At 47.7% G+C, this 21875-nt stretch overlaps 1 protein-coding gene across 1 annotated transcript; it reads left to right on the top strand.

Annotated features, from left to right (window-relative positions):
- Window positions 1–8381: 8381 nt before the first annotated feature.
- LOC122548119 (procathepsin L-like) lies at window positions 8382–21287 on the top strand. Its single transcript, XM_043686678.1, has 6 exons — window positions 8382–8468; window positions 9102–9201; window positions 9268–9320; window positions 17261–17426; window positions 18620–18722; window positions 21150–21287. Exons 1-6 carry the CDS (start codon window positions 8382–8384, stop codon window positions 21247–21249), a joined length of 609 nt encoding a protein of 202 aa, XP_043542613.1. The 3' UTR covers window positions 21250–21287.
- The last annotated feature ends 588 nt before the right edge of the window (window positions 21288–21875 follow it).

The raw sequence follows: 21875 nt of genomic DNA, 5'->3' as shown, positions 1-21875 counted from the left end.
CTACTGCAGTCAGGAGCACCCATTCCGGGCCTACTGCAGTCAGGAGCACCCATTCTGGGCCCACTGCAGTCAGGAACCCCCATTTCGGGCCTACTGCAGTCAGGAACCACCGCTCCGTGCCTACTGCAGTCAGGAGCCCCTGCTCCGGGACCACTGCAGTCAGGAACCCACACACCGGGCCTACTGCAATCAGGAACCCCCCACTCTGGGCCCACTGCAGTCAGGAGCCCCCATACCGGGCCTACTGCAGTCAAGAACCCCAACTCCGGGTCTACTGCAGTCAGGAGCCCCCACTCCGGACCCACTGCAGTCAGGAAGCCATGCTCCAGGCCCACTGCAGTCAGGAATCCCCACACCGGGACCACTGCAGTCAGGAAGCCATGCTCCAGGCCCACTGCAGTCAGGAATCCCCACACCGGGACCACTGCAGTCAGGAACCCCAACTCCGGGCTCACTGCAGTCAGGAGCCCCCCGCTCCGGGCCACTGCAGTCAGGAACCCCCATTCCGGGCCTACTGCAGTCAGGAACCACCGCTCCGGGCCTACTGCAGTTAGGAACCCCCACTCTGGGCCTACTGTAGCTAGAAGCCACCTGCTCCAGGCTTACTGCAGTCAGCAGCACCAGCTCTAGGCCTACAGCAGTCAAGAAACCCCGGTTTAGGCCTACTGCAGTCAGGAACTCCCGCACTGGACCTACTGCAACTAGGAACCCTAGATCCGGGCCTACTGCAGTCAGGAACTCCCCACTCTGGGCCCACTGCAGTCAGGAACCCCCACTCCGGGCCTACTGCAGTCAGGAACCCCAATTCCGGGCCCACTGCAGTCAGGAGCCCCCGGTCCGGGCCAACTGCAGTCAGGAACCCCAACTCTGGGCCCACTGCATTCGGGAGCCCCCCCATTCCGGGCCCACTGCAGTCAGGAACCCCCACACTGGGCCTACTGCAGTCAGCAACACCCACTCCGGGCCTAATGCAGTCAGGTACTCCCGCTCCGGGCCCCCTGCAGTCAGGAACCCCCACTCTGGGCCCACTGCAGTCAGGAGCCCCGCTCTGGGCCTACAGCAGTCAGGAACCCCCACTCCGGGCCTACTGCAGTCAGGAACCCACACTTGGGCCCACTGCAGTCAGGAACCCCCATTCTGAGCCTACTGCAGTCAGGAACCCCCATTCCGGGCCTACTGCATTCAGGATACCCCGCTCCGGGCCTACTGCAGTCAGGAATCCCCACTCCGGACCTACTGGAGTCAGGAACCGCTGCTCCAGGCCCGCTGCAATCAGGAACCCCTGCTCCAGGCCTACTGCAGTCAGGAACTCCAACTCCGGGCCCACTGCAGACAGGAGCACCCATTCCGAGCCTACTGCAGTCAGGAACCCTCACTCCAGACCCACTGCAGTCAGAACCCCCACTCCGGGCCGACTGCAGTCAGGAACCACCACTCTGGGCCAACTGCAGTCAGGAACCCCAGCTCCGGGCCCACAGCAGTCAGGAGGCCCCACATTCCGGGCCCACTGCAGTCAGGAGCCCCCACTCCGGGCCCACTGCAGTCACGTGCCCCCGCTCCGGGCCTACTGCAGTCAGCAACCCCCGCTCCGGGCCTACTGCAGTCAGGTACTCCCGCTCCAGGCCTACTGCAGTCAGGAACCCCCGCTCTGGGCCTACTGCAGTCAGGAACCCCCATTCCGGGCCTACTGCAGTCAGGAACTGCCACTCCGGACCCACTGCAGTCAGGAACCCTCATTCCGGGCCTACTGCAGTCAGGAACCCCCACTCCGGCCCTACTGTGGCTAGAAGCCACCTGCTCCAGGTCTACTGCAGTCAGCAGCACCAGCTCTAGGCCTACAGCAGTCAAGAACCCCCGGTTTAGGCCTACTGCAGTCAGGAACTCCCGCACTGGAGCTACTCCAGCTAGGAACCCCAGATCCGGGCCTACTGCAGTCAGGAAGCCCCCATTCTGGGCCCACTGCAGTCAGGAACCCCCACTCTGGGCCCACTGCAGTCAGGAACACCCGCTCCGGGCCTACTGCAGTCAAGAACCCCCATTCCGGGCCCACTGAAGTCAGGAACCTCCGCTCCGGGCCACTGCAGTCAGGAACCCCCGCTCCGGGCCCACTGCAGTCAGGGACCCCCATTCCGGGACTACTGCAGTCAGGAACCCATACTCCGGGCCCACTGCAGTCTGGGAACCCCATTCCGGGCCAATTGTAGTCAGGAACCCCCACTCCGGACCCACTGCAGTCAGGAACCCCCATTCCGGGCCTACTGTAGTCAGGAACCCCCACTCCGGCCCTACTGTAGCTAGAAGCCACCTGCTCTAGGCCTACTGCAGTCAGCAGCACCAGCTCTAGGCCTACAGCAGTCAAGAATCCCCGGTTTAGGCCTACTGCAGTCAGGAACTCCCGCACTGGACCTACTGCAGCTAGGAACCCCAGATCCGGGCCTACTGCAGTCAGGAACTCCCCACTCTGGGCCCACTGCAGTCAGAAACCCCCACTCCGGGCCCACTGCAGTCAGGAACCCACACGCCGGGCCCACTGCAGTCAGGAACCCCCCATTCTGGACCCACTGCAGTCAGGAAGCCCCCACTCCAGGCCCACTGCAGTCAGGAACACCCGCTCCGGGCCACTGCAGTCAGGAACACCCGCTCCGGGCCACTGCAATCAGGAACCCCCGCTCCGGGCCTACTGCAGTCAGGAACCACCGCTCTGGGCCTACTGCAGAGGGGAACCTCCCCAACTCCGGGCCCCCACTCTGGGCCCACTGCAGTCAGGAACCCCCACTCCGGGCCTACTGCAGTCAGGAACCCCAATTCCGGGCCCACTGCAGTCAGGAGCTCCCGCTCCGGGCCAACCACTGTCAGGAACCCCAACTCCGGGCCACTGCAGTCAGGAGCCCCCCCATTCCGGGCCCACTGCAGTCAGGAACCCCCACACCGGGCATACTGCAGTCAGCAACCCCCACTCCAGGCCTAATGCAGTCAGGTACTCACGCTCCAGGCCCACTGCAGTCAGGAACCCTTACTCTGGGTCTACTGCAGTTAGGAGCCTTGCTCTGGGCCTACAGCAGTCAGGAACCCCCACTCCGGGCCTACTGCAGTCAGGAACCCCCATTCTGAGCCTACTGCAGTCAGGAACCACTGCTCTGGGCCTACAGCAGTCAGGAACCCCCATTCCGGGCCTACTGCACTCAGGATACCCAGCTCCGGGCCTACTTCAGTCAGGAACCCCCACTCCGGGCCTACTGGGGTCAGGAACCCCTGCTCCGGGCCCACTGCAATCAGGAACCCCGACTCCAGGCCTACTGCAGTCAGGAACTCCAACTCCGGGTCAACTGCAGTCAGGAGCCCCCGTTCCGGGCCTACTGCAGTCAGGAACCCCCACTCTGGGCCCACTGCAGTCAGGAACCCCCACTCCGAGCCCACTGCAGTCAGGAACTCCCATTCTGAGCCTACTGCAGTCAGGAACCACTGCTCTGAGCCTACAGCAGTCAGGAACCCCCATTCCGGGCCTTCTACACTCAGGATACCCTGCTCCGGGCCCACTGCAATCAGGAAACCCCACTCCAGGCCTACTGCAGTCAGCAACCCCCACTCTGGGCCTACTGCAGTCAGGTACTCCCGCTCCAGGCCTACTGCAGTCAGGAACCCCCGCTCTGGGCCTACTGCAATCAGGTACTCCCGCTCCAGGCCCACTGCAGTCAGGAACCCCCGCTCTGGGCCTACTGCAGTAAGGAACCCCCACTCCGGGCCTACTGCAGTCAGCAACCCCCACTCCGGGCGTACTGCACTCAGGAACCACCACTCCGGGCCCACTACAGTCAGGAACCCCCACTCCGGGCCTACTGCAGTCAGCAACCCCCACTCCGGGCGTACTGCAGTCAGGAACCACCACTCCGGGCCCACTACAGTCAGGAACCCCCACTCCGGGCCTACTGCAGTCAGCAACCCCCACTCCGGGCGTACTGCAGTCAGCAACCCCCACTCCGGGCCCACAGCAGTCAGGAACCCCCACTCCGGCCTTCTGCAGCCAGGAGCCCGGCTCTTGGCCCACCATAGCCAGGAGTCCACACTTCACCATCGCTGCGCCCAACAGCTCTTCCCCATTTCCAGGAGTCCATGCATCAGGCCTGCGAAGCCAGAAGTTCCCACTCTGGGCACTGACACTGACACAGTCAACCATCTACCACAGGCCGGACTCCTGGCTCCGCCATTGCCATTGCCAATACCAGGAGTCCAGGTATTAGGCCTACAAGCCAGGAGTCACTGTTGACATCATCCTGGTCTTCCGCAATATCAGGAAGAAAAAGAAGAAGAGAAAAAGATGAAAAGAGAGAGAGAAAAGGAATGTGCCAATGTGGAGTGGACGGGCTCAGCCTGAACAACACCACATGGCAGTGCTGCCATTTTGGAGTGACAGTCACTGCTCCGTGCTGACCTGCTCTTCACTCTCTTTGCTGTTGTCTTGGCTTGGCTCCTCGATGACTCAATTCCTCCGGGAGCCACTGCAGCTCCCTATTCTCCACCTCGCCCTCACTTAGCTCCACCACAATGGATGGCATTCAACATTTAGCCTGCAACAGTGCTCAAAATCTGAAGAGTCAGGAAATATCTGGACAGTGAGACAGGATAGACAGCAGTGACAGACAGGACATTGCAACTTTGCTCAAAACCTGACCAAGGTAGCAATCCACTTCCCTTCCCCCAGACAGCCCTCAGTCTCTCCCATAGTCCACAGCAACCCACATCTGAACACAATCCACCCTGGGGTTCACCCAGCACCTGTGTTCACTGTATCCGGATTTGGAACAGAAATCACTGGATCAGGATCTGGAATAGAAATCACTGCATCCAGATCAGGAGCAGGAATTACTGAATAGGGATGTGGAACAGGAATTATTGGATCAAGATCTGGAACAGGAATCGCTGGATATAGGTCTGGAGCAGGAATCCCAGATCGGAATTTGGAACAGGAATTGATGGCTGCAGATATGGAATAGGAATCATTCGAAAATGGGGGCTACAGTGAGAGAGAGACTCCCTGAGATTCTTGTAGAGAGAGGAGGAAAACTTCTTCAAGGCAGGCATCTTGCAAGAGGATTCGCAGTTGGGTTAAAATCAACTGGGTAAAAACAAGGGCTGCAGATGCTGGAAACCAGAGTCTCGATTAGAGTGGCGCTGGAAAAGCACAGCAGGTCAGGCAGCATCCGAGGAGCAGGAGAATAATTTATCTCTCCACTCTGCAGGCCCCCTGCCTCCATTCCTGATGATGGGCTTTTGCCTGAAACGTCGATTTTCCTGCTCCTCAAATGCTGCCTGACCTGCTGTGCTTTTCCAGCGCCACTCTAATCTCGACTCTTGTTTTTACCATCATTAGAAAATGGTCTGAAGCAGAAATCCCTTGATCTCCTGCTAAGATCATGGATTGGGAATCTGGGTCAGGAATCACATACACTGACCCCTCACAGAAGCTAACTTCAAGCCATCTCCCAATCTCCAGATTGTGAGCCGTTTATGTCCGGGATTCCTCAATCTCCGGTGTAACTGAGTCCTTTTGAACATTGCCCATCCTGGCAAACAGCAGCTTGACATCCCTCCGGTAACAGTCACCTAGAAAGAGAGAGAGGTTCCTTACGGGAACTCAGCTCCATCTCATTGACGGAAGTCACACTCAGCACTCTGGTCATGGCAGTGAGCTTGACTCAGGCCTAGGGGAGAAAGTGAGGGCTGCAGATGCTGGAGATCAGAGCTGAAAATGTGTTGCTGGAAAAGCGCAGCAGGTCAGGCAGCATCCGAGGAGCAGGAGAATTGATGTTTTGGGCCTGAGCCCTTCTTCAGGCCTAGTGGGGCAATCACAGCAAGTTTCAGACTCACAGCTACTAGATCTTCCTCACAGTTGAGCATCTGGTTAGATCACCGCCCCCCACCACCATCCATGTGAGTCTTTCCTGACCCCTCCAGAACAGTATCCCAATGACACACAAACCTGCTGAAATTGTTTACAATGTATTCAGCTTATTGCTGCTATGAAGACCATAAGTTTTTATTGTTCTGTGTTTTCCATTGTGGACTGAATTGGGAAAAGAACTGTTTTGAAAACCAAGAGTTGTGGAAAGAATTGCTACACATTTAAAAAGCAGTTCATCGACCCTCATTGTAGGTCATGTTTACACAGCTGCTTGTTAAGGCAGTAGATTAGATTCCCCACAGTGCCCTTCTGCCCAACAAGTCCACACTGACCCTCCGAAGAGCCCCTTCTGACCAAAAACCTAACACTATGGCCAATTCAGCCTGACCTGTGGAGGAAACCAGAGCACCTGGGGGAAACCCACGCAGACACGGGGAGAATGTACAAACTCCATACAGTCTGTCACCCGGGGCTGGAATCGAACCTGGGTCCCTGGTGCTGTGAGGCAGCAGTGCTAACCACTGAGCCACCGTGCCTCCTGTAGAGGGGAAGGCTGATTCCAGCCGGCCTTCGGCTGTTGTATGAATGGAGATTTGGCCTGTGACAGTTGACTGATTGATCTGTGGATGAGTGGTTCCATGAGGTAAAGGGGGTTGGTTAGTTCAGCTCACTGGATGGCTGGTTTACAGTGTGGGTTCGAATTCCTACTCCTGCTGAGGTCACCATGAAGATATCATCTTCTCAATTCTCATCCTATTGCCTGAGGCAGGGTGGCCCTCAGCTTAAAGGACCAAAGGTCATCTCTGTTTGCTTATTCAGAGAGTGGAAGCATGGCATCTTTTACATCAGTATGCAAAATTCCCTAATTTACCCAACCTTCAGAAGCAGATTGGTAGGAAGCATGGACTGAGTTTCTGTAAATTAGTACAGATCTACAACACAGAGAAAGGCCCTTTGGCTAATCACATCTGTGCTAGTCAAAAACAACCACCTAACTATTTTACGTAGAGTCATCGAGATGTACAGCACAGAAACAGACCCTGTGGTCCAACCTGTCCATGCCGACCAGATATCCCAACCCAATCTAGTCCCACCGCCAGCAGCCGGCCCATATCCTTTCAAACCCTTCCTGTTCATATACCCATCCAAGTGCCTCTTATATGTTGCAATTGTACTCGCTAATATTTATCACAACTTATTAAACTCTAGATACAGGTAAACAGCTAGAAACTGTCAGCATGATCTGGAATGAGTTGCCAGAGGATGTGGTGGAGGCTGGTACAATTGCAACATTAAAGAGGCATTTGGATGGGTATATGAATAGGCAGGGTTTGGAGGGATATGGGCCGGGTGCTGGCAGGTAGGACTAGATTGGGTTGGGATAGCTGGTTGGCATGGACAGGTTGGCCCGAAGGGTCTGTTTCCATGCTGTACATCTCGATGACTCTATGACTCTATGTGCCACTGTTAATGTAGGGAATGGGTCTGTAATTCAGAGTGAATAGCCTGTCTGCACCAGCCATCAAACATCCATCGGCTCGGAATTAAAGCAAAGAACAAAAGGTGCTGGAAATCTGAAACAGAATTGCTGGAGAACCTCCGTAGGTCTGGCAGCACCTGTGAAGAGAAAGGGGAAGTCCTGAAGATTGCTGAATTTGAAATGTTAACTCTGTTTTTCTGTTTCAGGTGTATAGTTCCTTGAAACTGGTGTCACAGGTAGACAGGGCGATGAAGAAGGCATTTGGTACATTTGGCCTTCTTTGGGCAGAACAGAGTACGGGAATCGGGAGGTCATGTTACAGCTGTACAAGACATTGTTAGGGCCACCATTTGGAATACAGCGTACAATTCTGGTCACTGTGCTACAGGAAGGATGTTTAAAACTGGAAAGGGCTCAGAAAGGATTCACAAGGATAGTACAGAGACTGGAGGGTTTGAGCTACAGGGAGAGGCTGAACAGGCTGGGACATTTTTCCCTGGAGCGTCGGAGGCTGAGGGATGACCTTATACAGTTTATAAAATCATGAGGGGCATGGATAGGGTAAATAGACAAGGACTCTTCCTTGGGGTAGGGAATCCAAAACAAGAGGGCATAGTTTTAAGATGAGAGGGGCAACTTTTTCACACAGAGGATGATGCGTGTATGGAACAAGCTGCCTGAGGAAGTGGTGGAGGCTGGTACAATTACAACATTTAAAGACAGTTGCACAGGAAAATCGATAGGAAAGGTTTAGACGGATATGGGCCAAATGCAGGCAAGTGAGAGTTGTTCGGTTTGGGAAGCCTGGTCAGTGTGGATGAGGAGGGTTGTACTGTATGACTCTCCACAATGCTGGCAGACCTGCTGCGCTGCACCAGGATTTTCGGCTTCTGTTTGTTTACTCCAACTATTCCAATCTGGTCTTCGAGCATTTGGCGCATAACCTGGTGTTGATGGTGATGTAAGTGCACTTCAAAATCACTGAGAGGCAGTGAATTACAGATGACCAGCTCACCTACAATTGATATCAGTCCAGACCCCCTCACTGATTCTGATTTGGAGATGCACTGTCTGGGTGCAGAAGGCCAGGTATGGCAACTGCGAAGCTCAGGATCATAATAAACTACTGAAGGTTATGTGCGAGTCCCAGACGATCATAGAATCGAATACTCTATCTATGAACTCCACTTACACATCTCGCTGCCACGAAACTGCAGGCAAAATCATCAAGGACCTACCTCACCCCGGTAATGTACTCCTTACATGCATTCCGTCAGGTAGAAGATACTGAAGCTTGAACACATCCACCAGCAGGTGCAGGAACAGCTTTTCCCCAGCTGTTATTAGACGGTTATGAGACTCTCTAGCTCAAATCATACTGGTCTTGCTTACATTGAATTTGCCTTGTGCCCACTCTCTACAATGTACCATTTGTCCAAGTCTTTTTTGATCTTTTCATTCTCGCATACTATCATGTGCCTCTATTGCTCATAAACAAAGGGTTTCACTTTTGTTCGCGACACGTTACAATACATAAATCAAATCAAATCCGAACCCAGGCACACCGATATTCACAGATTTCGTGTAATTCTGAGAAACCTGAACAAACATTTAGACTAAGAGCATTAGTGTGAGACGGTGTTCCAAATGAATGCAGATGCAAACTGGCTATCGTTTTTCGATCAATATGATTTAATGTGGTTATATTTCTGTCAACACTAGGGTCAATGTCATTCTGACTGGGCTTTCAGTGCAACTGGTGCCATAGAAGGACAGTGGGCAAAAAGGCATGGAAACCTGGTTTCTCTCAGTGAACAGAATCTGATTGATTGTCAGGAACCAAGAAACGGATGCTCTACTGGAACGGCAATGAACGGCTTTGATCAAGTGATTGATTTTCAAGGCATCAACTCTGAGGAAACTTACCCTTACACAGGAAAGGTAAATCCCCAAGACTTCTAGTAAGATTGTGGTGGAGTCGGGGTTCATTCTCATTTCGTTTTATTTCATTTCTTCTGTCCTGTCTGCATTCACTTGCAAGTTTTCTTGGAGTTTATTTTAATTACCTCTTGGTGAAGAGCAGCGAAATCTGTGAGTGAGTCGAGCAGCACGGACTCACAACGGAGATAGCCGAGAGAGGTTGGGTTCCTCATGGCTCCTGCCCTGACGCCAATTCATGGCTGCTCAGGCGGTGATGAGTCTACGTCCGTGGCAGTGTCCATATCCAGTACAGTTTCGTGCAGGAGCAGATGAGCTCTGTTTTCGTTCATGGCAATGTCGGTATCTATCATAGATTCACAAAATTAGCTGTGCAGGTGAGTCTGGGATTTTGGCAGCATTTGCATCCAGCACAGATTCATGGAGGTAGCGTGCAAGTGGGTTAGTTTTCTGTCAGTGTCTGTATCCAGCAGACGTTCACGGAGGCAGAGCGAAGGTGAGATTTGTTTCCTGTCAGTATTTGTATCCAGCTCAGATTCATGAAGGCAGAAAAGGTGAGTTTGGTTTCCTGTTATTCCTGCATCCATCATAATTTCGTGAAGATTAGTTTGGGTTGTGTCAGTGTCGCTATCCAGCGCAGATTCATGGAGGGAGGGGAAAGGTGTTTTCGGGTTCCTGTCATGATCTGTATCCAGCACAGATTCTTGGAGATTGGGAGAAGGTGAGTTTGGTTACCTGTCAGTGCAAGTCGCCATCACAGATTCATGGAGCTTCGGCACAGTACAAGATCCGGCAGCAACTGCAGTGATTGCATTAGTAACCGATGTGTAAAGCAGCCTTGTGGTAACAACAGAATCGTGTTTGGACCAATGTCATGCCTAGCAGCATCAGTGAGGTCCATCAAGGCCTCCTTTTGACCAAGGCATCAGCGGAGTCAAGATGCTGCCAAAGATTGGGCGACTTTCATTCCGACGGTGATAGAGAAGGGGACACATGCCTGACCAGCATGTCCATGATGGAGTACTTAGCAAGTACTATGTAGTTGGACGTTTTCTTTATTTCTCCATTTCTTTCTCCTTTATATTGTTTGTTGTGATTTTAAATGTGTTTTGAGATGGTGCTGCAGCGTGGCAACACTATACAACACATTTCACTGTATGTGCAAAGAATATGCACGTGACAGTAAATAACTCAAATGATAATCCTTAGGTACTTTACAAAAGCACGGACTTTTTCCAACATCCATGGTAATAGACCGTGGAATGCAGCGCTTTTCAAATGGGAGCTGCCATGCTGGATCTCTGTCAATCCTTCCCTGAGAGTCTGCCCTCAGGTTTCTGAAAGTGTCACTGCACAAGTAGCATTAAGGAGGCTGAGAGAATATAATCTTTCAACACTCCCAGTCAACTCAACCTTATCTTGGAATGCTCTCCTACATCTTGACACAACACCTCGTACCCTCAACCAATGTGTCTGAGGAGTTAAGAGTACTTCCATTTCTGTGAATTAATGCTCACCATTCCCACAGTCCAAAGATGTGGAGGTTAGGGGGATTGTCTATGTTAAGCTAACCATAGTGCGTAGGGAATTATAGGTTAGGTGTCTAAGCCATGGGAGACGCAGGGTTACAGGGATAAGGTAGGGCTGAATGGGCATTTTCTGCACTCTGGGGATACTATGATACTGTGAGTTAGGATGTGGATGTGACGTTCAGCTGAATCAACGGAACATTCAGCATATTCTGTCCTACAGATGGATATATCCACTATAACAGTTCACATCCTAACACCGCGATGGACAGATCTGAAGAGTCAGGAATAAAGATAACTATTTTTAGTCTGTCTGCTTCTCCCATATGCCCCATCGGGCTGGTCAGTCACTCTAATATAAGTTGCAATTTTACATGAAAAGGAACAACTTACGTTTGGAGTGTGAGCTATAAGAAGTTATAAACATTTTATGAGAAATCTTCGAATTATGTGCTCATGTCGTTGGTAGGTCTGTGTGTAAATATGGTCCTTTGTTAAGAGAGGTGTTTACTTTTTAGGAATGTCATTTACCGTGCAACTTGCTGGGTTGACATTTGGCAGATTGTGGTGTAATTAAGAAACTTGGCTTGAATCTATACTCAGGAGACTTTTTTGCGTAAGTTGCTTTACGGTTGATGTTGTTACTCCAGAAGCCGTTGTTGTCTTTCTACACGTCACAATTGCCCCGAGTATTGGATTTGATTGGGATCAGCCTCTTGCTTGCAAATCCCAGCTCTTTGTCTCAGTGCCACACAGTTTCACCTTGTTCTTCAGTTCATTCTTCAAGTCCTTACCCCAGCTCTTCCACACTCTCATGTCTGGACTCATTGTAGATGACTTGTGCGTTATTATCCAGGAAGCTGTTGCTTTTGTTTTGGGTTTGTGTCAACACTGCTTAATTGTTCCTGTGGCAATCTGAGGCCACAGGCAATGCAGACTTTAAGTTCATTGTTTGCCCATGTCCTCTGCTCTCCAAAATCCAGCGTTTCATTGGCCAAAGAAACAACTGAATGAAAGAAACACTCTCGTCATGTGACAGGCGTACATGATCTGGTGACTGGGCATCACTATAAACTAAACCTATTATATGGCTATGTTTTATGGAGGTGATGGCCTCTCACTCACTGGCTGGCGAGTCAACATGAACAGAGTCCCCTCTTTTCATGAAGCCACAGTGTAGGTATCATCACTTGGGCACTGAGCTGGACAAGAGAAGGGCTTTGCACAAATGACAGCGCCAAGGAATGGTCATGACCAGCCAGAGGCCAGTGGCCCTGCTCAACAGGAAGGCAGTAACATTCAGTACAACAATCTGAGGGCTGGTATTGATCTTGGGTAACAGACCAACAGTAAGTGATTGAGTGAGAGGAGGGGAGGTGACGATCACAACACAGCTTTGTGTAGGGGTGTGTTTGGCTGGGGTGGGGTGTGGTGCAGTGAGGTCAGACAACAGCAGGTGTACCCTTCCTCAACTGGTACTTGATATTTTCCCGACCCCTAAATCTACAAGCAATGCTGAACACATTTGCATGTCGTTGTCCTCTCATGTTGAGCACCTCACTCACCCCTGACAGAATTATATTGGCATTGGGATCAGGACTGCTCAGTATTATAAATTACCAATTTGGCAGCCTCAGTTTGGACTCCAGCACAAATACTCGGCTTGTGATTCATTACACCTTTAGTCCCTATTTTACACTCCATAGTTGAGGAAACGACCTGACCTCAAGAGTTAAAGTGAGAATGACACCCCTTTCCATCAAGGCATGACGTAACATGAAGGAGCCCATGAAAATCTGGAGTGAATGGGAATTGGAAGAAAAAAATTCTTTTGGTTGTAATTATATCGAACACACTGAAAGGTGTTTGCAGTTATTTGATGTCTTTCTGCTCAGGACATTTCGATCGGAGTTCCGCAGTGTAGCCTTCTTGGTACAGCCATCTTCAGCTTCTTCGTCAGTGACCTTCTATCCAAAAGGTAAGCAGGGGGAATATCGACACGATTGTCAGCACCATTTGAATTTAGCTGAAAATGTGTTGCTGGAAAAGCGCAGCAGGTCAGGCAGCATCCAAGGAACAGGAGAATCGACGTTTCGGGCATAAGCCCTTCTTATCACATTTTGAAGAAATCTGTGTCCAATGCGGCAAGGTGTGGACAATATCTCCACTTGCGAAGATAAATGACAAATAACATTCTCACCAGACAAGTGGCAGGCTCTGACAAAATCCAACAAGAGAGATAATTTAACCATCACTGAATCGCACACTATCAACATCTCTGAAGCCTTTCCATCAACTAAACAAAAGGCAAGGATATGTTGGAATACTTCCACTTCCCTGGATGACTGCAGCTCCGACAACAAAGAAAGAAACAGATATTTTATTGGTTGTCTACTACAGACATTGGACAGATTGGACAGTAGATCTCGGAAACGTGCAGATTTAACAGAATTGCTGATCAGGGTGATTTGAAATTCCCCAATATTAATAGGAACATCCGTGGTGCAGATTATCTGGATGGATATGATTTTGTTGGGTGTTTCCAGGAAGTATTCCTGATTCAATAAATAGATAGGCCAACTGGGGGAGGCCATATTGGATTTGCTGCGAGGCAATTCGCCAGGCCAGGTGTCAGATATCTCGGTGAGAGAGCATTTCGTTGACAGAGAGCATTAATGCCACAAATTTGCGGTCGCCATGGGGAGGAATAGAAACGGACTGTATGAGAGGGAAGCTGAAAATGTGTTGCTGGAAAAGCGCAGCAGGTCAGGCAGGAGAATCAACGTTTTGGGCATGGAAGAAGGGCTCATGCCTGAAACGTCGATTCTCCTGCTCCTTGGGTGCTGCCTGACCTGCTGCGCTTTTCCAGCAACACATATTCAGCTCTGATCTCCATCATCTGCAGTCCTCACTTTCTCCTGTATGAGAGGGAATTTCATCTGGAGACGGGCAGGTTTACTGCTCTTCTACAGGACCTGTGGACTGTAAATTAGGAATAATTGTTCTACGGAAATGCACAACAGAAATGTGGAGCTTTTTTTACTGTGTTGAATAACTTTGTCCCAATGAGACCGGTGCGGAATTGTAAAGGAAAGGAGTCCTGGATGACAAGAACAGAAGAGCGGGATCTAGCGCAAATTTTGAAGATTACAGGGTCGAAAGGAACGAACTCAAAAATCGACTGAGGAAAGCTGGTTGGGAGCATGAAGAAGCCTTGGCGGGAAGGATTTGGAAAAATCCAAATATTTTGCACACGTACATTAGGAATAAGAGAATGATCTGAGAGAGTCGAAGCTGGATCCAAGCCAATGGAGGGAAGTTAAGCATCGAGCGTGGCGAGATAGAGAAGGATCAAAATGAGTTTTTTTTTTGCTATAGTATTCATGAGAGACAGGGAGCTTGATGATAGAGAAAATACTGGGGAAGAGCTTAATAGACTAGATCAGATTGATATTTAGAATGTGGATATGGTAGAAATTCTGGAAAGCGTGAGTATGATTCAATCTCGAGGGCGGGATCAGATCTATCCACATTTCCGACGAGAAGTGAGAAGTGAGATTGCTTCACATCTGGAAATGATCTTTGAATCCAAACTCTTCACAAGAGTAGTTCTTTATGTTTGGAGGGAGGCATATATTGTAATTATCTTCAAGGAATTAAACAGGTGAAAACAAACTGAACTCATTGTCTAGGTAGGTTTACGTCTGTGGTCAGTAAGGTACTGGAAAAAGTTCGCAGATATAGGATTTTGGATTGTTTGGACAATGATTTTTGATTAAGGAAAATCAATATGGCTTTTTGAGGAGCATGTCATGCATCGCAAGTCTTATTGCGTTCTTTGAGGATGTGTCGAGACAGGTTGATGAAGGTCGAGCAGTGGATAGAATGTATATGGATTTCAGTAAGGTATTTGATGGGTTCCCCACAGCAGGCTCATTTAGTAAGTTAGGAGGTTATCGGATCTATTGAAATTTCGCTGCCTGTATACGGAACTGGCTGGCTGATAGAAGACAGGAAATGGTCGTGGATGGGATGTCATTCATTTGAAGGTCGGAGACCAGTGATCTCCTGGACGGATCTGTTCTTGGGCCTTTGCTCTTCGTTGTTTTTTTTTTGTAAATGGCTTGGATAAAGAAGTGGAAGGTAACCAGAGACGTTTACCCAGGTAAAAGGCTGTCACGGGAGATCATACAGTTATGGTCACTGGAGAAAGTAAAGGGAAGATACCAGAGGTAGGTTGTTTCCGCAGAGTTTTTGATTCGTGGACTGCACTGCTAGCTTTGGTCGTAAAGTTAGAGACATTCAGAACATTTAAGCGACTGCTGGACAAGCACATGCATGACAGCAATTTGAGTGGTGTGTATTTAGGTTGATCTTAGATTAAGATAAATGTTTGACACAACATTGGGGTCCGAAGGGCATGCACTGTGCTGCACTGTTCAATGTTCTGTGTTTTGACACGAAGTAGGTTTGACACCATCCAGGACATTCACTCCATTTGTCTGGCATCAAATCCACAAATATTAATTCCCTCCAATATTATCACAAAGTGAGAGCAGTATGTACAATCCACGAGCTACAGCTGTGAAGTTGACTGATGGACTGTAGACAGAATTTTCCAAACCGAAGGCCACTTCCCCCAAGGAGGGCAGCAGATACAGTTAACACCACTCCCTGCAACATCCCCTCAAGTCACTCACCATCCGGGCTCAGAGATTTATTGTCATTCCGTCACCGACTTTGGGTCAAAAGCCTTGAACTCCTTCTCGAACAGAATAGTTCCAATTAAAAATTCTGCAAATGTTCTGGAAGGCAGCTCATCACACCTTCTCCAAGCCAAGTTTGAATAGGGAATGAACGCGACACACTCTGCCACAACGACATTTTAAGCCAGCTTGGAATTAAATCTGGGTGAATGTGGCAATCCCTCCTGTTACACACAACCACCCATTTCAATATCGCTCCCAGTATCAATCTCACCCCAGAGTTGGCATCATATTCTGCCCTGTGTCCTGAAGCTGAAGTAACTGCAACATTGGTGAGAAGTAATTGAAAATTATTGACCAGAATCTTCACTCCATCAGACAGTAGCAACACTCTGCAAAGTCACCATATTTATAATTTTCCAATTTTCGTTTAAACACGGGTATTGAGGCCATACTTTAGACAATCAATATACTCCATCATTTCCAACATGCAAGAATTTACAGAAAGGCCGAGGGGTGTAGGTGTATAATTCCTTGGAAGTGGAGCCGAGGATAGATAGGATGGTGGAGGAGGCATTTGTCACAGTTACCTTTATTGTTCAAAACATTGATACAGGTATTGGGACGTCGTATTGCAGCTGTACAGGACATTGGTGAGGCCACTTTTGTAAAACTGTCCACATGTTTGGCTGCTCTGTTAAGGGGAGGATGTTGTTAACTTTCACAGGGTGCAGAAAATATTGACAAGGATGTTGCTGGGATTGGGTTTCAGTTATCGGGAGAGACTGATTAGGCTGGGGCTTTTCTGCAAGCGGAGGAACAGAGGCTGAGGGATGATATTATCAAGGTTTGTAAAATCATGAAATACATGAATCGGGTGAAGAGCAGAATGTTTTAGCCATGGGATCGGAGTCCAAACCGAGAGAGCGGAGCCTTAAGATGAAAGGGGAAATATTTGAATAGGTTCTGTGACTCATACTGATTAGTTGTAATCCAATGACTCTAATGATGTAATTATTGACGGTTCGGGAAACGGTTATCTGTATGTGAAGATTTTAATTCACTAATGTATGATCACAAGTTTCAGATAAGTCGACCGAAAACTGTGAAGAGGTTCAACTCGTTCTAATGTAGTTTCTGTATGAGCTAACTAGATGGTGAGCTTGATTGGGATATTGAGTTGTCAAGGCAAAGTACTTTTTTTTATTTTCTCACATTTCAAGTCATTTGTAATACCATTGCTTGGTCTAAGTGTAGAATGTTTCGAATACATTGAGCAGTAAATATTACGTATGACACAAGAAAACCCTAAAAATGATCTGAGTTGTAACTGTCTCGCGCCGTGGATCACGTATGTATGGAATGACCTGCCTGAAGAAGTGGCGAAGGCTGGTACAATTACAAAATTATAAAGTTACGGAGATGGGTATATGGATTGGAAGTGTTCAGGGACAAGTGGTCGAAAATGGGACGACAATATGTCAGGATATGTGACCGGTGTGGACGAGTTGGAACAAATGGTTTGTTTTGGTGCTAGGTCACGCAAAATGTGCCTTTTTCTAAACAAATAGTGAACAAATATCGCACAGGTTTGGGAAAATAAATTGGCTGACACAGTCGGAATGCAGAAAAGTGTCAAGCAAAGAAAAAAAGAGCTTTATTATGATCTTAATGAGTATTCCTTTTGAACATTTTATTTAAAATTTAGGATACAGACTACTGCAGATTTCAGCCAGATAAAATTGCTGCGAAAATCACTGACTACAAATGGGTTTGGGGAGGCGAGGCAGCATTGGAACAGGCTGTGAGAGAGATAGGACCGATGTCTGTTGTGATTAATGCAAGTCTGAAATCCTTTCAACATTATAAAGGAGGTAAGTCGCAGAGCACTGGATGATGTCTTTGAATCATAATATCGACTGTTCAAGATAATGTATTAGAAATCATACATCTACAGACACATTTACTGTCACTATTTTGGTATTAATATTACTGCAATGTTTACCATGGACCATGACCCTTACCATTGTTCCTGCCTGCACTCCCCCCGTGTTCCATGCCGTCCAGTGCTGTCAGATATCATCGAGTTAAAGTTAGATCATGCTACAAACTGAGCTCAGGAGTGGTAATGAGAAATGGACCTGCTCCCATTCGGAGTGATGCAAATAGCTCAAAACGTCGTGCTGTAGCTAAGAGAACTGATAGTGAGGTGTAACTGTCCTGATGTGCTGCTGAGTGACTGCACATGTCAACGTTTTTTTAATTGTAAACTGAAGACGCTTCACTCACTGTATCTGGATTAAGAGGAAAATCGAGTTTCGGGCAAAAGCCCTTCCTGATGAAGTCGATTTTCCTGCTCCTCAGATGCTGCCTGACTTGCTGTGCATTTCCAGATTAAGTCTAATCTGGACTCTGATCTCCAGCATCTGCAGTCCGTACTTTCGCCTTAGGCTGAAAAGACTGCAGCCTTGTTCGCTGGTACGACAGAGACTGAAGGGTGAGCTTGTGGAGGTTCATAAACAATAATGGGTATGGGACGAATAAAGAGAAGGAGAGTCCAAAACGAGAGAACATATGTTTAAGGTGAGAAAGGAAAGATTTAAAAGTTATCTGAGGAGCAATGTTTGCACACAGAGCATGGTACGTGTCTGGAATGAAATACCAGAGGAAGTGGTGGAGAGCGATACAAATACAACAATAGAAAAGGCATATGGATGGGTACATGAACAGGAATGGTTTACAGGGATATTGGCCAAGTGCTGGAAAATAGGACTAGATTGGTTGAGGTTTTGTGCTCAGCATGGACGATTTCGATCGAAGGATCGAAGCATTTCTACGCTATAAAACTCAATGACTTTGAAGGCTGTGCCGAGAGGAAGTGAGAATGGCAGAGGCGATGTCATTGGGAAACATTGATTAAAGTCAACAGATGTAATGGTGCGGAGTGAGGACGATCAATTTGAAGACAGTTAGTAAAAACAGACACGTCAGTGTTCATTAATCAAAGCTAAATTAACACGAATTGAATATTTCACAGATAAACCATTTAATATGTGTCTCCTTACAGGAGTTTACTATGATGAAAATTGCAATGGATATGTAACCGATGAAGTGCTGGTGGTTGGTTTTGGAATTGAGGATGGAATGAACTATTGGCTGGTTAAAAACAGGTCCGTACTCTATGAAATAAAAAACACCTGATCACAGACGGAGAAGGGACCGTGACATGGAATTAATTTCCTGTCTCTGTGCTGCAAACTGTGTATCTGTTCAGCGAGCACGTAACACTGTGTTTATCTGGAACTGAATGCTTAATGGTTGTGCTGTCTGAGATGATATCTAAAGAAAGTCTGAGGCAGGTATCCCATCACCAAGTAACGCTGCACTTACAAGTGTACGGTTCTTGTGTGAAGGATTGCTTCATACAGAGGCAGGAATCAGAGTGTCATTATCCCTGAATCACAACAATTTTTTAAACTTACCAGTACAAATTACAAACATACAATTAAAATTAACAGCTATACACAACAGAAAAACAAGTTACTGGTGAAATGGGCGGCACAGTCAGATCCCAAACCCAACTGTACAACCTGTTCACAGGGATACAAGGACAAAGCTCTAACCACTTGTCACTAGGGCACTGATGGGATCAGATTAACAGCCCCAATTCTGGAACGTAGAACATAGACCTTTATAGCCCAGTACATGCCTTTTAACACTCGATGTTGCGCCGACCTGTGGAACCAATCTGAAGCCCATGTAACAAACACTATTCCATTCCCGTCCATATAACAAACATTATTCCATTCTCGTCCATATGCCTGACCAATGACCATTTAAATACTCTGAAATGTGGCAATACCTCGACTGTTGCAGGCAGAGTTCCAATCCCCGACAACAATCTGAGGAAAGAAGCTGCCTCTGACATCTGTCCAATATCTATCACTGTTGATTTTAAAGCCCTCCTGCCAGCCATCGCCATTCAAGGAAAAAAGCCTCTCACTATCCAACCTATCAAATATTTTAATTAACTTATGTGTCTCAATTAATTCACCTGTCAAACTTTTTCCTAACGAAAACTGCCTTAACTCCCACAGCTTTTCCTTTTAATATCTCCCTCCATAACTGGCGATTTCCCAGTAAATCTCATCTGAACCCGTTCCAAAGCATGCACATTCTTCCTGTAATATGGTGACCAGAACTGTGCACATTACCCAGAATATAGTTGCAACAGAGTTTAGTCCGGCTTGAAGCATGATCTCCTATTTCCGAAATTGAATCCCCCTATCAATCAAAGCTAACACACCATATGCTATCTCAATAACCCTATCAACCCGGGAGGCAACATTCAAATATCGATGTACCTCGACACCGAGATCTCTGTGCTCATCTACACAAGCACGAATCTGACTCTTCGCACATTACATTGGATTCCTTCCAAACTGAATCACCTCACACTTTTCCACGTTAAACTGCATTCGCCACCTTTCGTCATAGCTCTTCAGCTTATCTCGCTATCTCCGCAATCCATACAACCTTAGTAACTCTAACGAACTTAATGTCATCCGCATATTAATCCACCATCCTTCTGTGCTCTCGTTCAGTTCATTTATATAAAAATCGACTAAAAAAATAGGATCCAAAACTGATCCTTGTAGTACTTCATTAGTAACTGAACTCTAGAATGAATATTTTCCGTCAACTACCACCGTCTGTCTCCTTTCAGCGATTTATTCTATGAGGCGTCGCTGGCTGCCGTTATTACAATCATGGCAGTCAGGCTTGAAAGAAGCAGTCACGTCTTCAGGGCCAGATTAGATACAAAATGTTTGATGAAATAAGTCCTGTGGTTCGGGTGAATATACACACACAGAGACACACTCACACACACAGACACAGACACACACGCACACTGACACATACACACATTTCTACATGATTTCCCAGAGGAAAAAGTATGTTGGTGGCTTATAAACACATAGACATTGTTGTTTAATAAGGTAGATAGTATTACAGTGGAATGGGTGCTGGAACAGTTTGGTAAAGCTGGAAATGTGATTTGGGCAGGGTAACCGGATATGGAATTTTAAGGCCGAGGTATCGTTGCAGTTCAGGAGACACTGGGTAACCTGTGCCCAAATCAACTCATACTCTGCACAGACTATATCCTGTAGCAGGCAATCTCAGAACGATGATGGTAAAAAAAACTCTGAGAAAATCTCCTCCTCCATACGGCAAGAAGAAAATCTCCAGGAGGCCATATATACTGCTCTCCTCCGTCCCTATTCACTTTCCCCTTCATATCTACTCCAGCTGCAGACCTATCCCTGATAAAGATCTCACCTCATGCCATTTTAAATGTTGTAGTGAGTCCATACGGACTGTACAGATCAGCAATTGATGTAAAAGAAAACAATTGACACTTTCCATCCCGATGCAACTTATTCTTTACAACCCATTATCTAGCTCAGTAATTCCAGAATTCAGTCCCTAAAATAATTCCAATTGTAGACCAGAGTTAAAACAGATGCTTCTTCAAACATGTCTCTTTTATTAGCGTTTTGATTCCAACACCAATGGATTTTCTTATTTTCCAGCTGGGGAACAGACTGGGGTGAAGACGGGTACATCAAAATTGCTAAGGATAGAGGGAATCACTGTGAAATTGCCAGTTTTGTGCGGTACCCTGTCGTGTAACGAGCCAACTGATAAAGCAGAGCTTCATCAATCCCAGCTGAATGAAAAACCGAACTCTTTCTGTTAATGCTGACTCATTCAAGGACATTGCTTATATTGTCTGCTGCAAATTTTAAAAAATGAAATACTAACGATTTTTGCACATTTCTATCGCTTCATATAAAACCAAAGGCATTGTCTGATTGATACATATAGCCACTGTAAATGATACAGTGAATACATTCTCCAGCTTGTGGAAGACAATAATCTGCATGTAATGCTGATGTCCAACAATATAATAAAGGCTGCCAGCAATCATTTTCAGAGCTTGTTTGTTCCAAAGGAACGTATTTGTCTTTGTGCCGAATGAATTCTCTTGTCTGCTATGAAATCTATTGTCAAACCACGTTGTAGACAAATGCACAGAAAATTTGAAGAGTCTGTGTTTTTTGACACCAGCACCGTTACTGAATAAATACAATGGGGTTGTTTAGGACAATAAGGCTTAATTGAACAGAGTCTAAGCAGAAACCATCCTGGAAACAGGTATAGCTGGCCAGACTGTAGACTGGGAGTGTCCCGATGAGATTCAGTTCAGACAAATGCGAATATGTAATTTCATCTATTGATTGGCACTGAACAGAAAA

The sequence above is a fragment of the Chiloscyllium plagiosum genome, unplaced genomic scaffold, assembly GCF_004010195.1.
Source record: "Chiloscyllium plagiosum isolate BGI_BamShark_2017 unplaced genomic scaffold, ASM401019v2 scaf_7187, whole genome shotgun sequence".
Lineage (NCBI taxonomy): Eukaryota > Metazoa > Chordata > Chondrichthyes > Orectolobiformes > Hemiscylliidae > Chiloscyllium > Chiloscyllium plagiosum.
Note: the sequence above shows the minus strand (reverse complement) of the source record. Positions and strands in the feature narration are given on the sequence as shown.

Coding starts and splice junctions, on each gene's coding strand:
- LOC122548119 (XM_043686678.1), top strand. CDS start 8,382: ATGACCAGCTCACCTACAATTGATATCAGTCCAGACCCCCTCACTGAT. Junction 9,202..9,267: donor TTCTCTCAGTGAACAGAATC/TGATTGATTGTC, acceptor GCTTTGATCAAG/TGATTGATTTTCAAGGCATC. Junction 17,427..18,619: donor CTTTCAACATTATAAAGGAG/GTAAGTCGCAGA, acceptor GTCTCCTTACAG/GAGTTTACTATGATGAAAAT.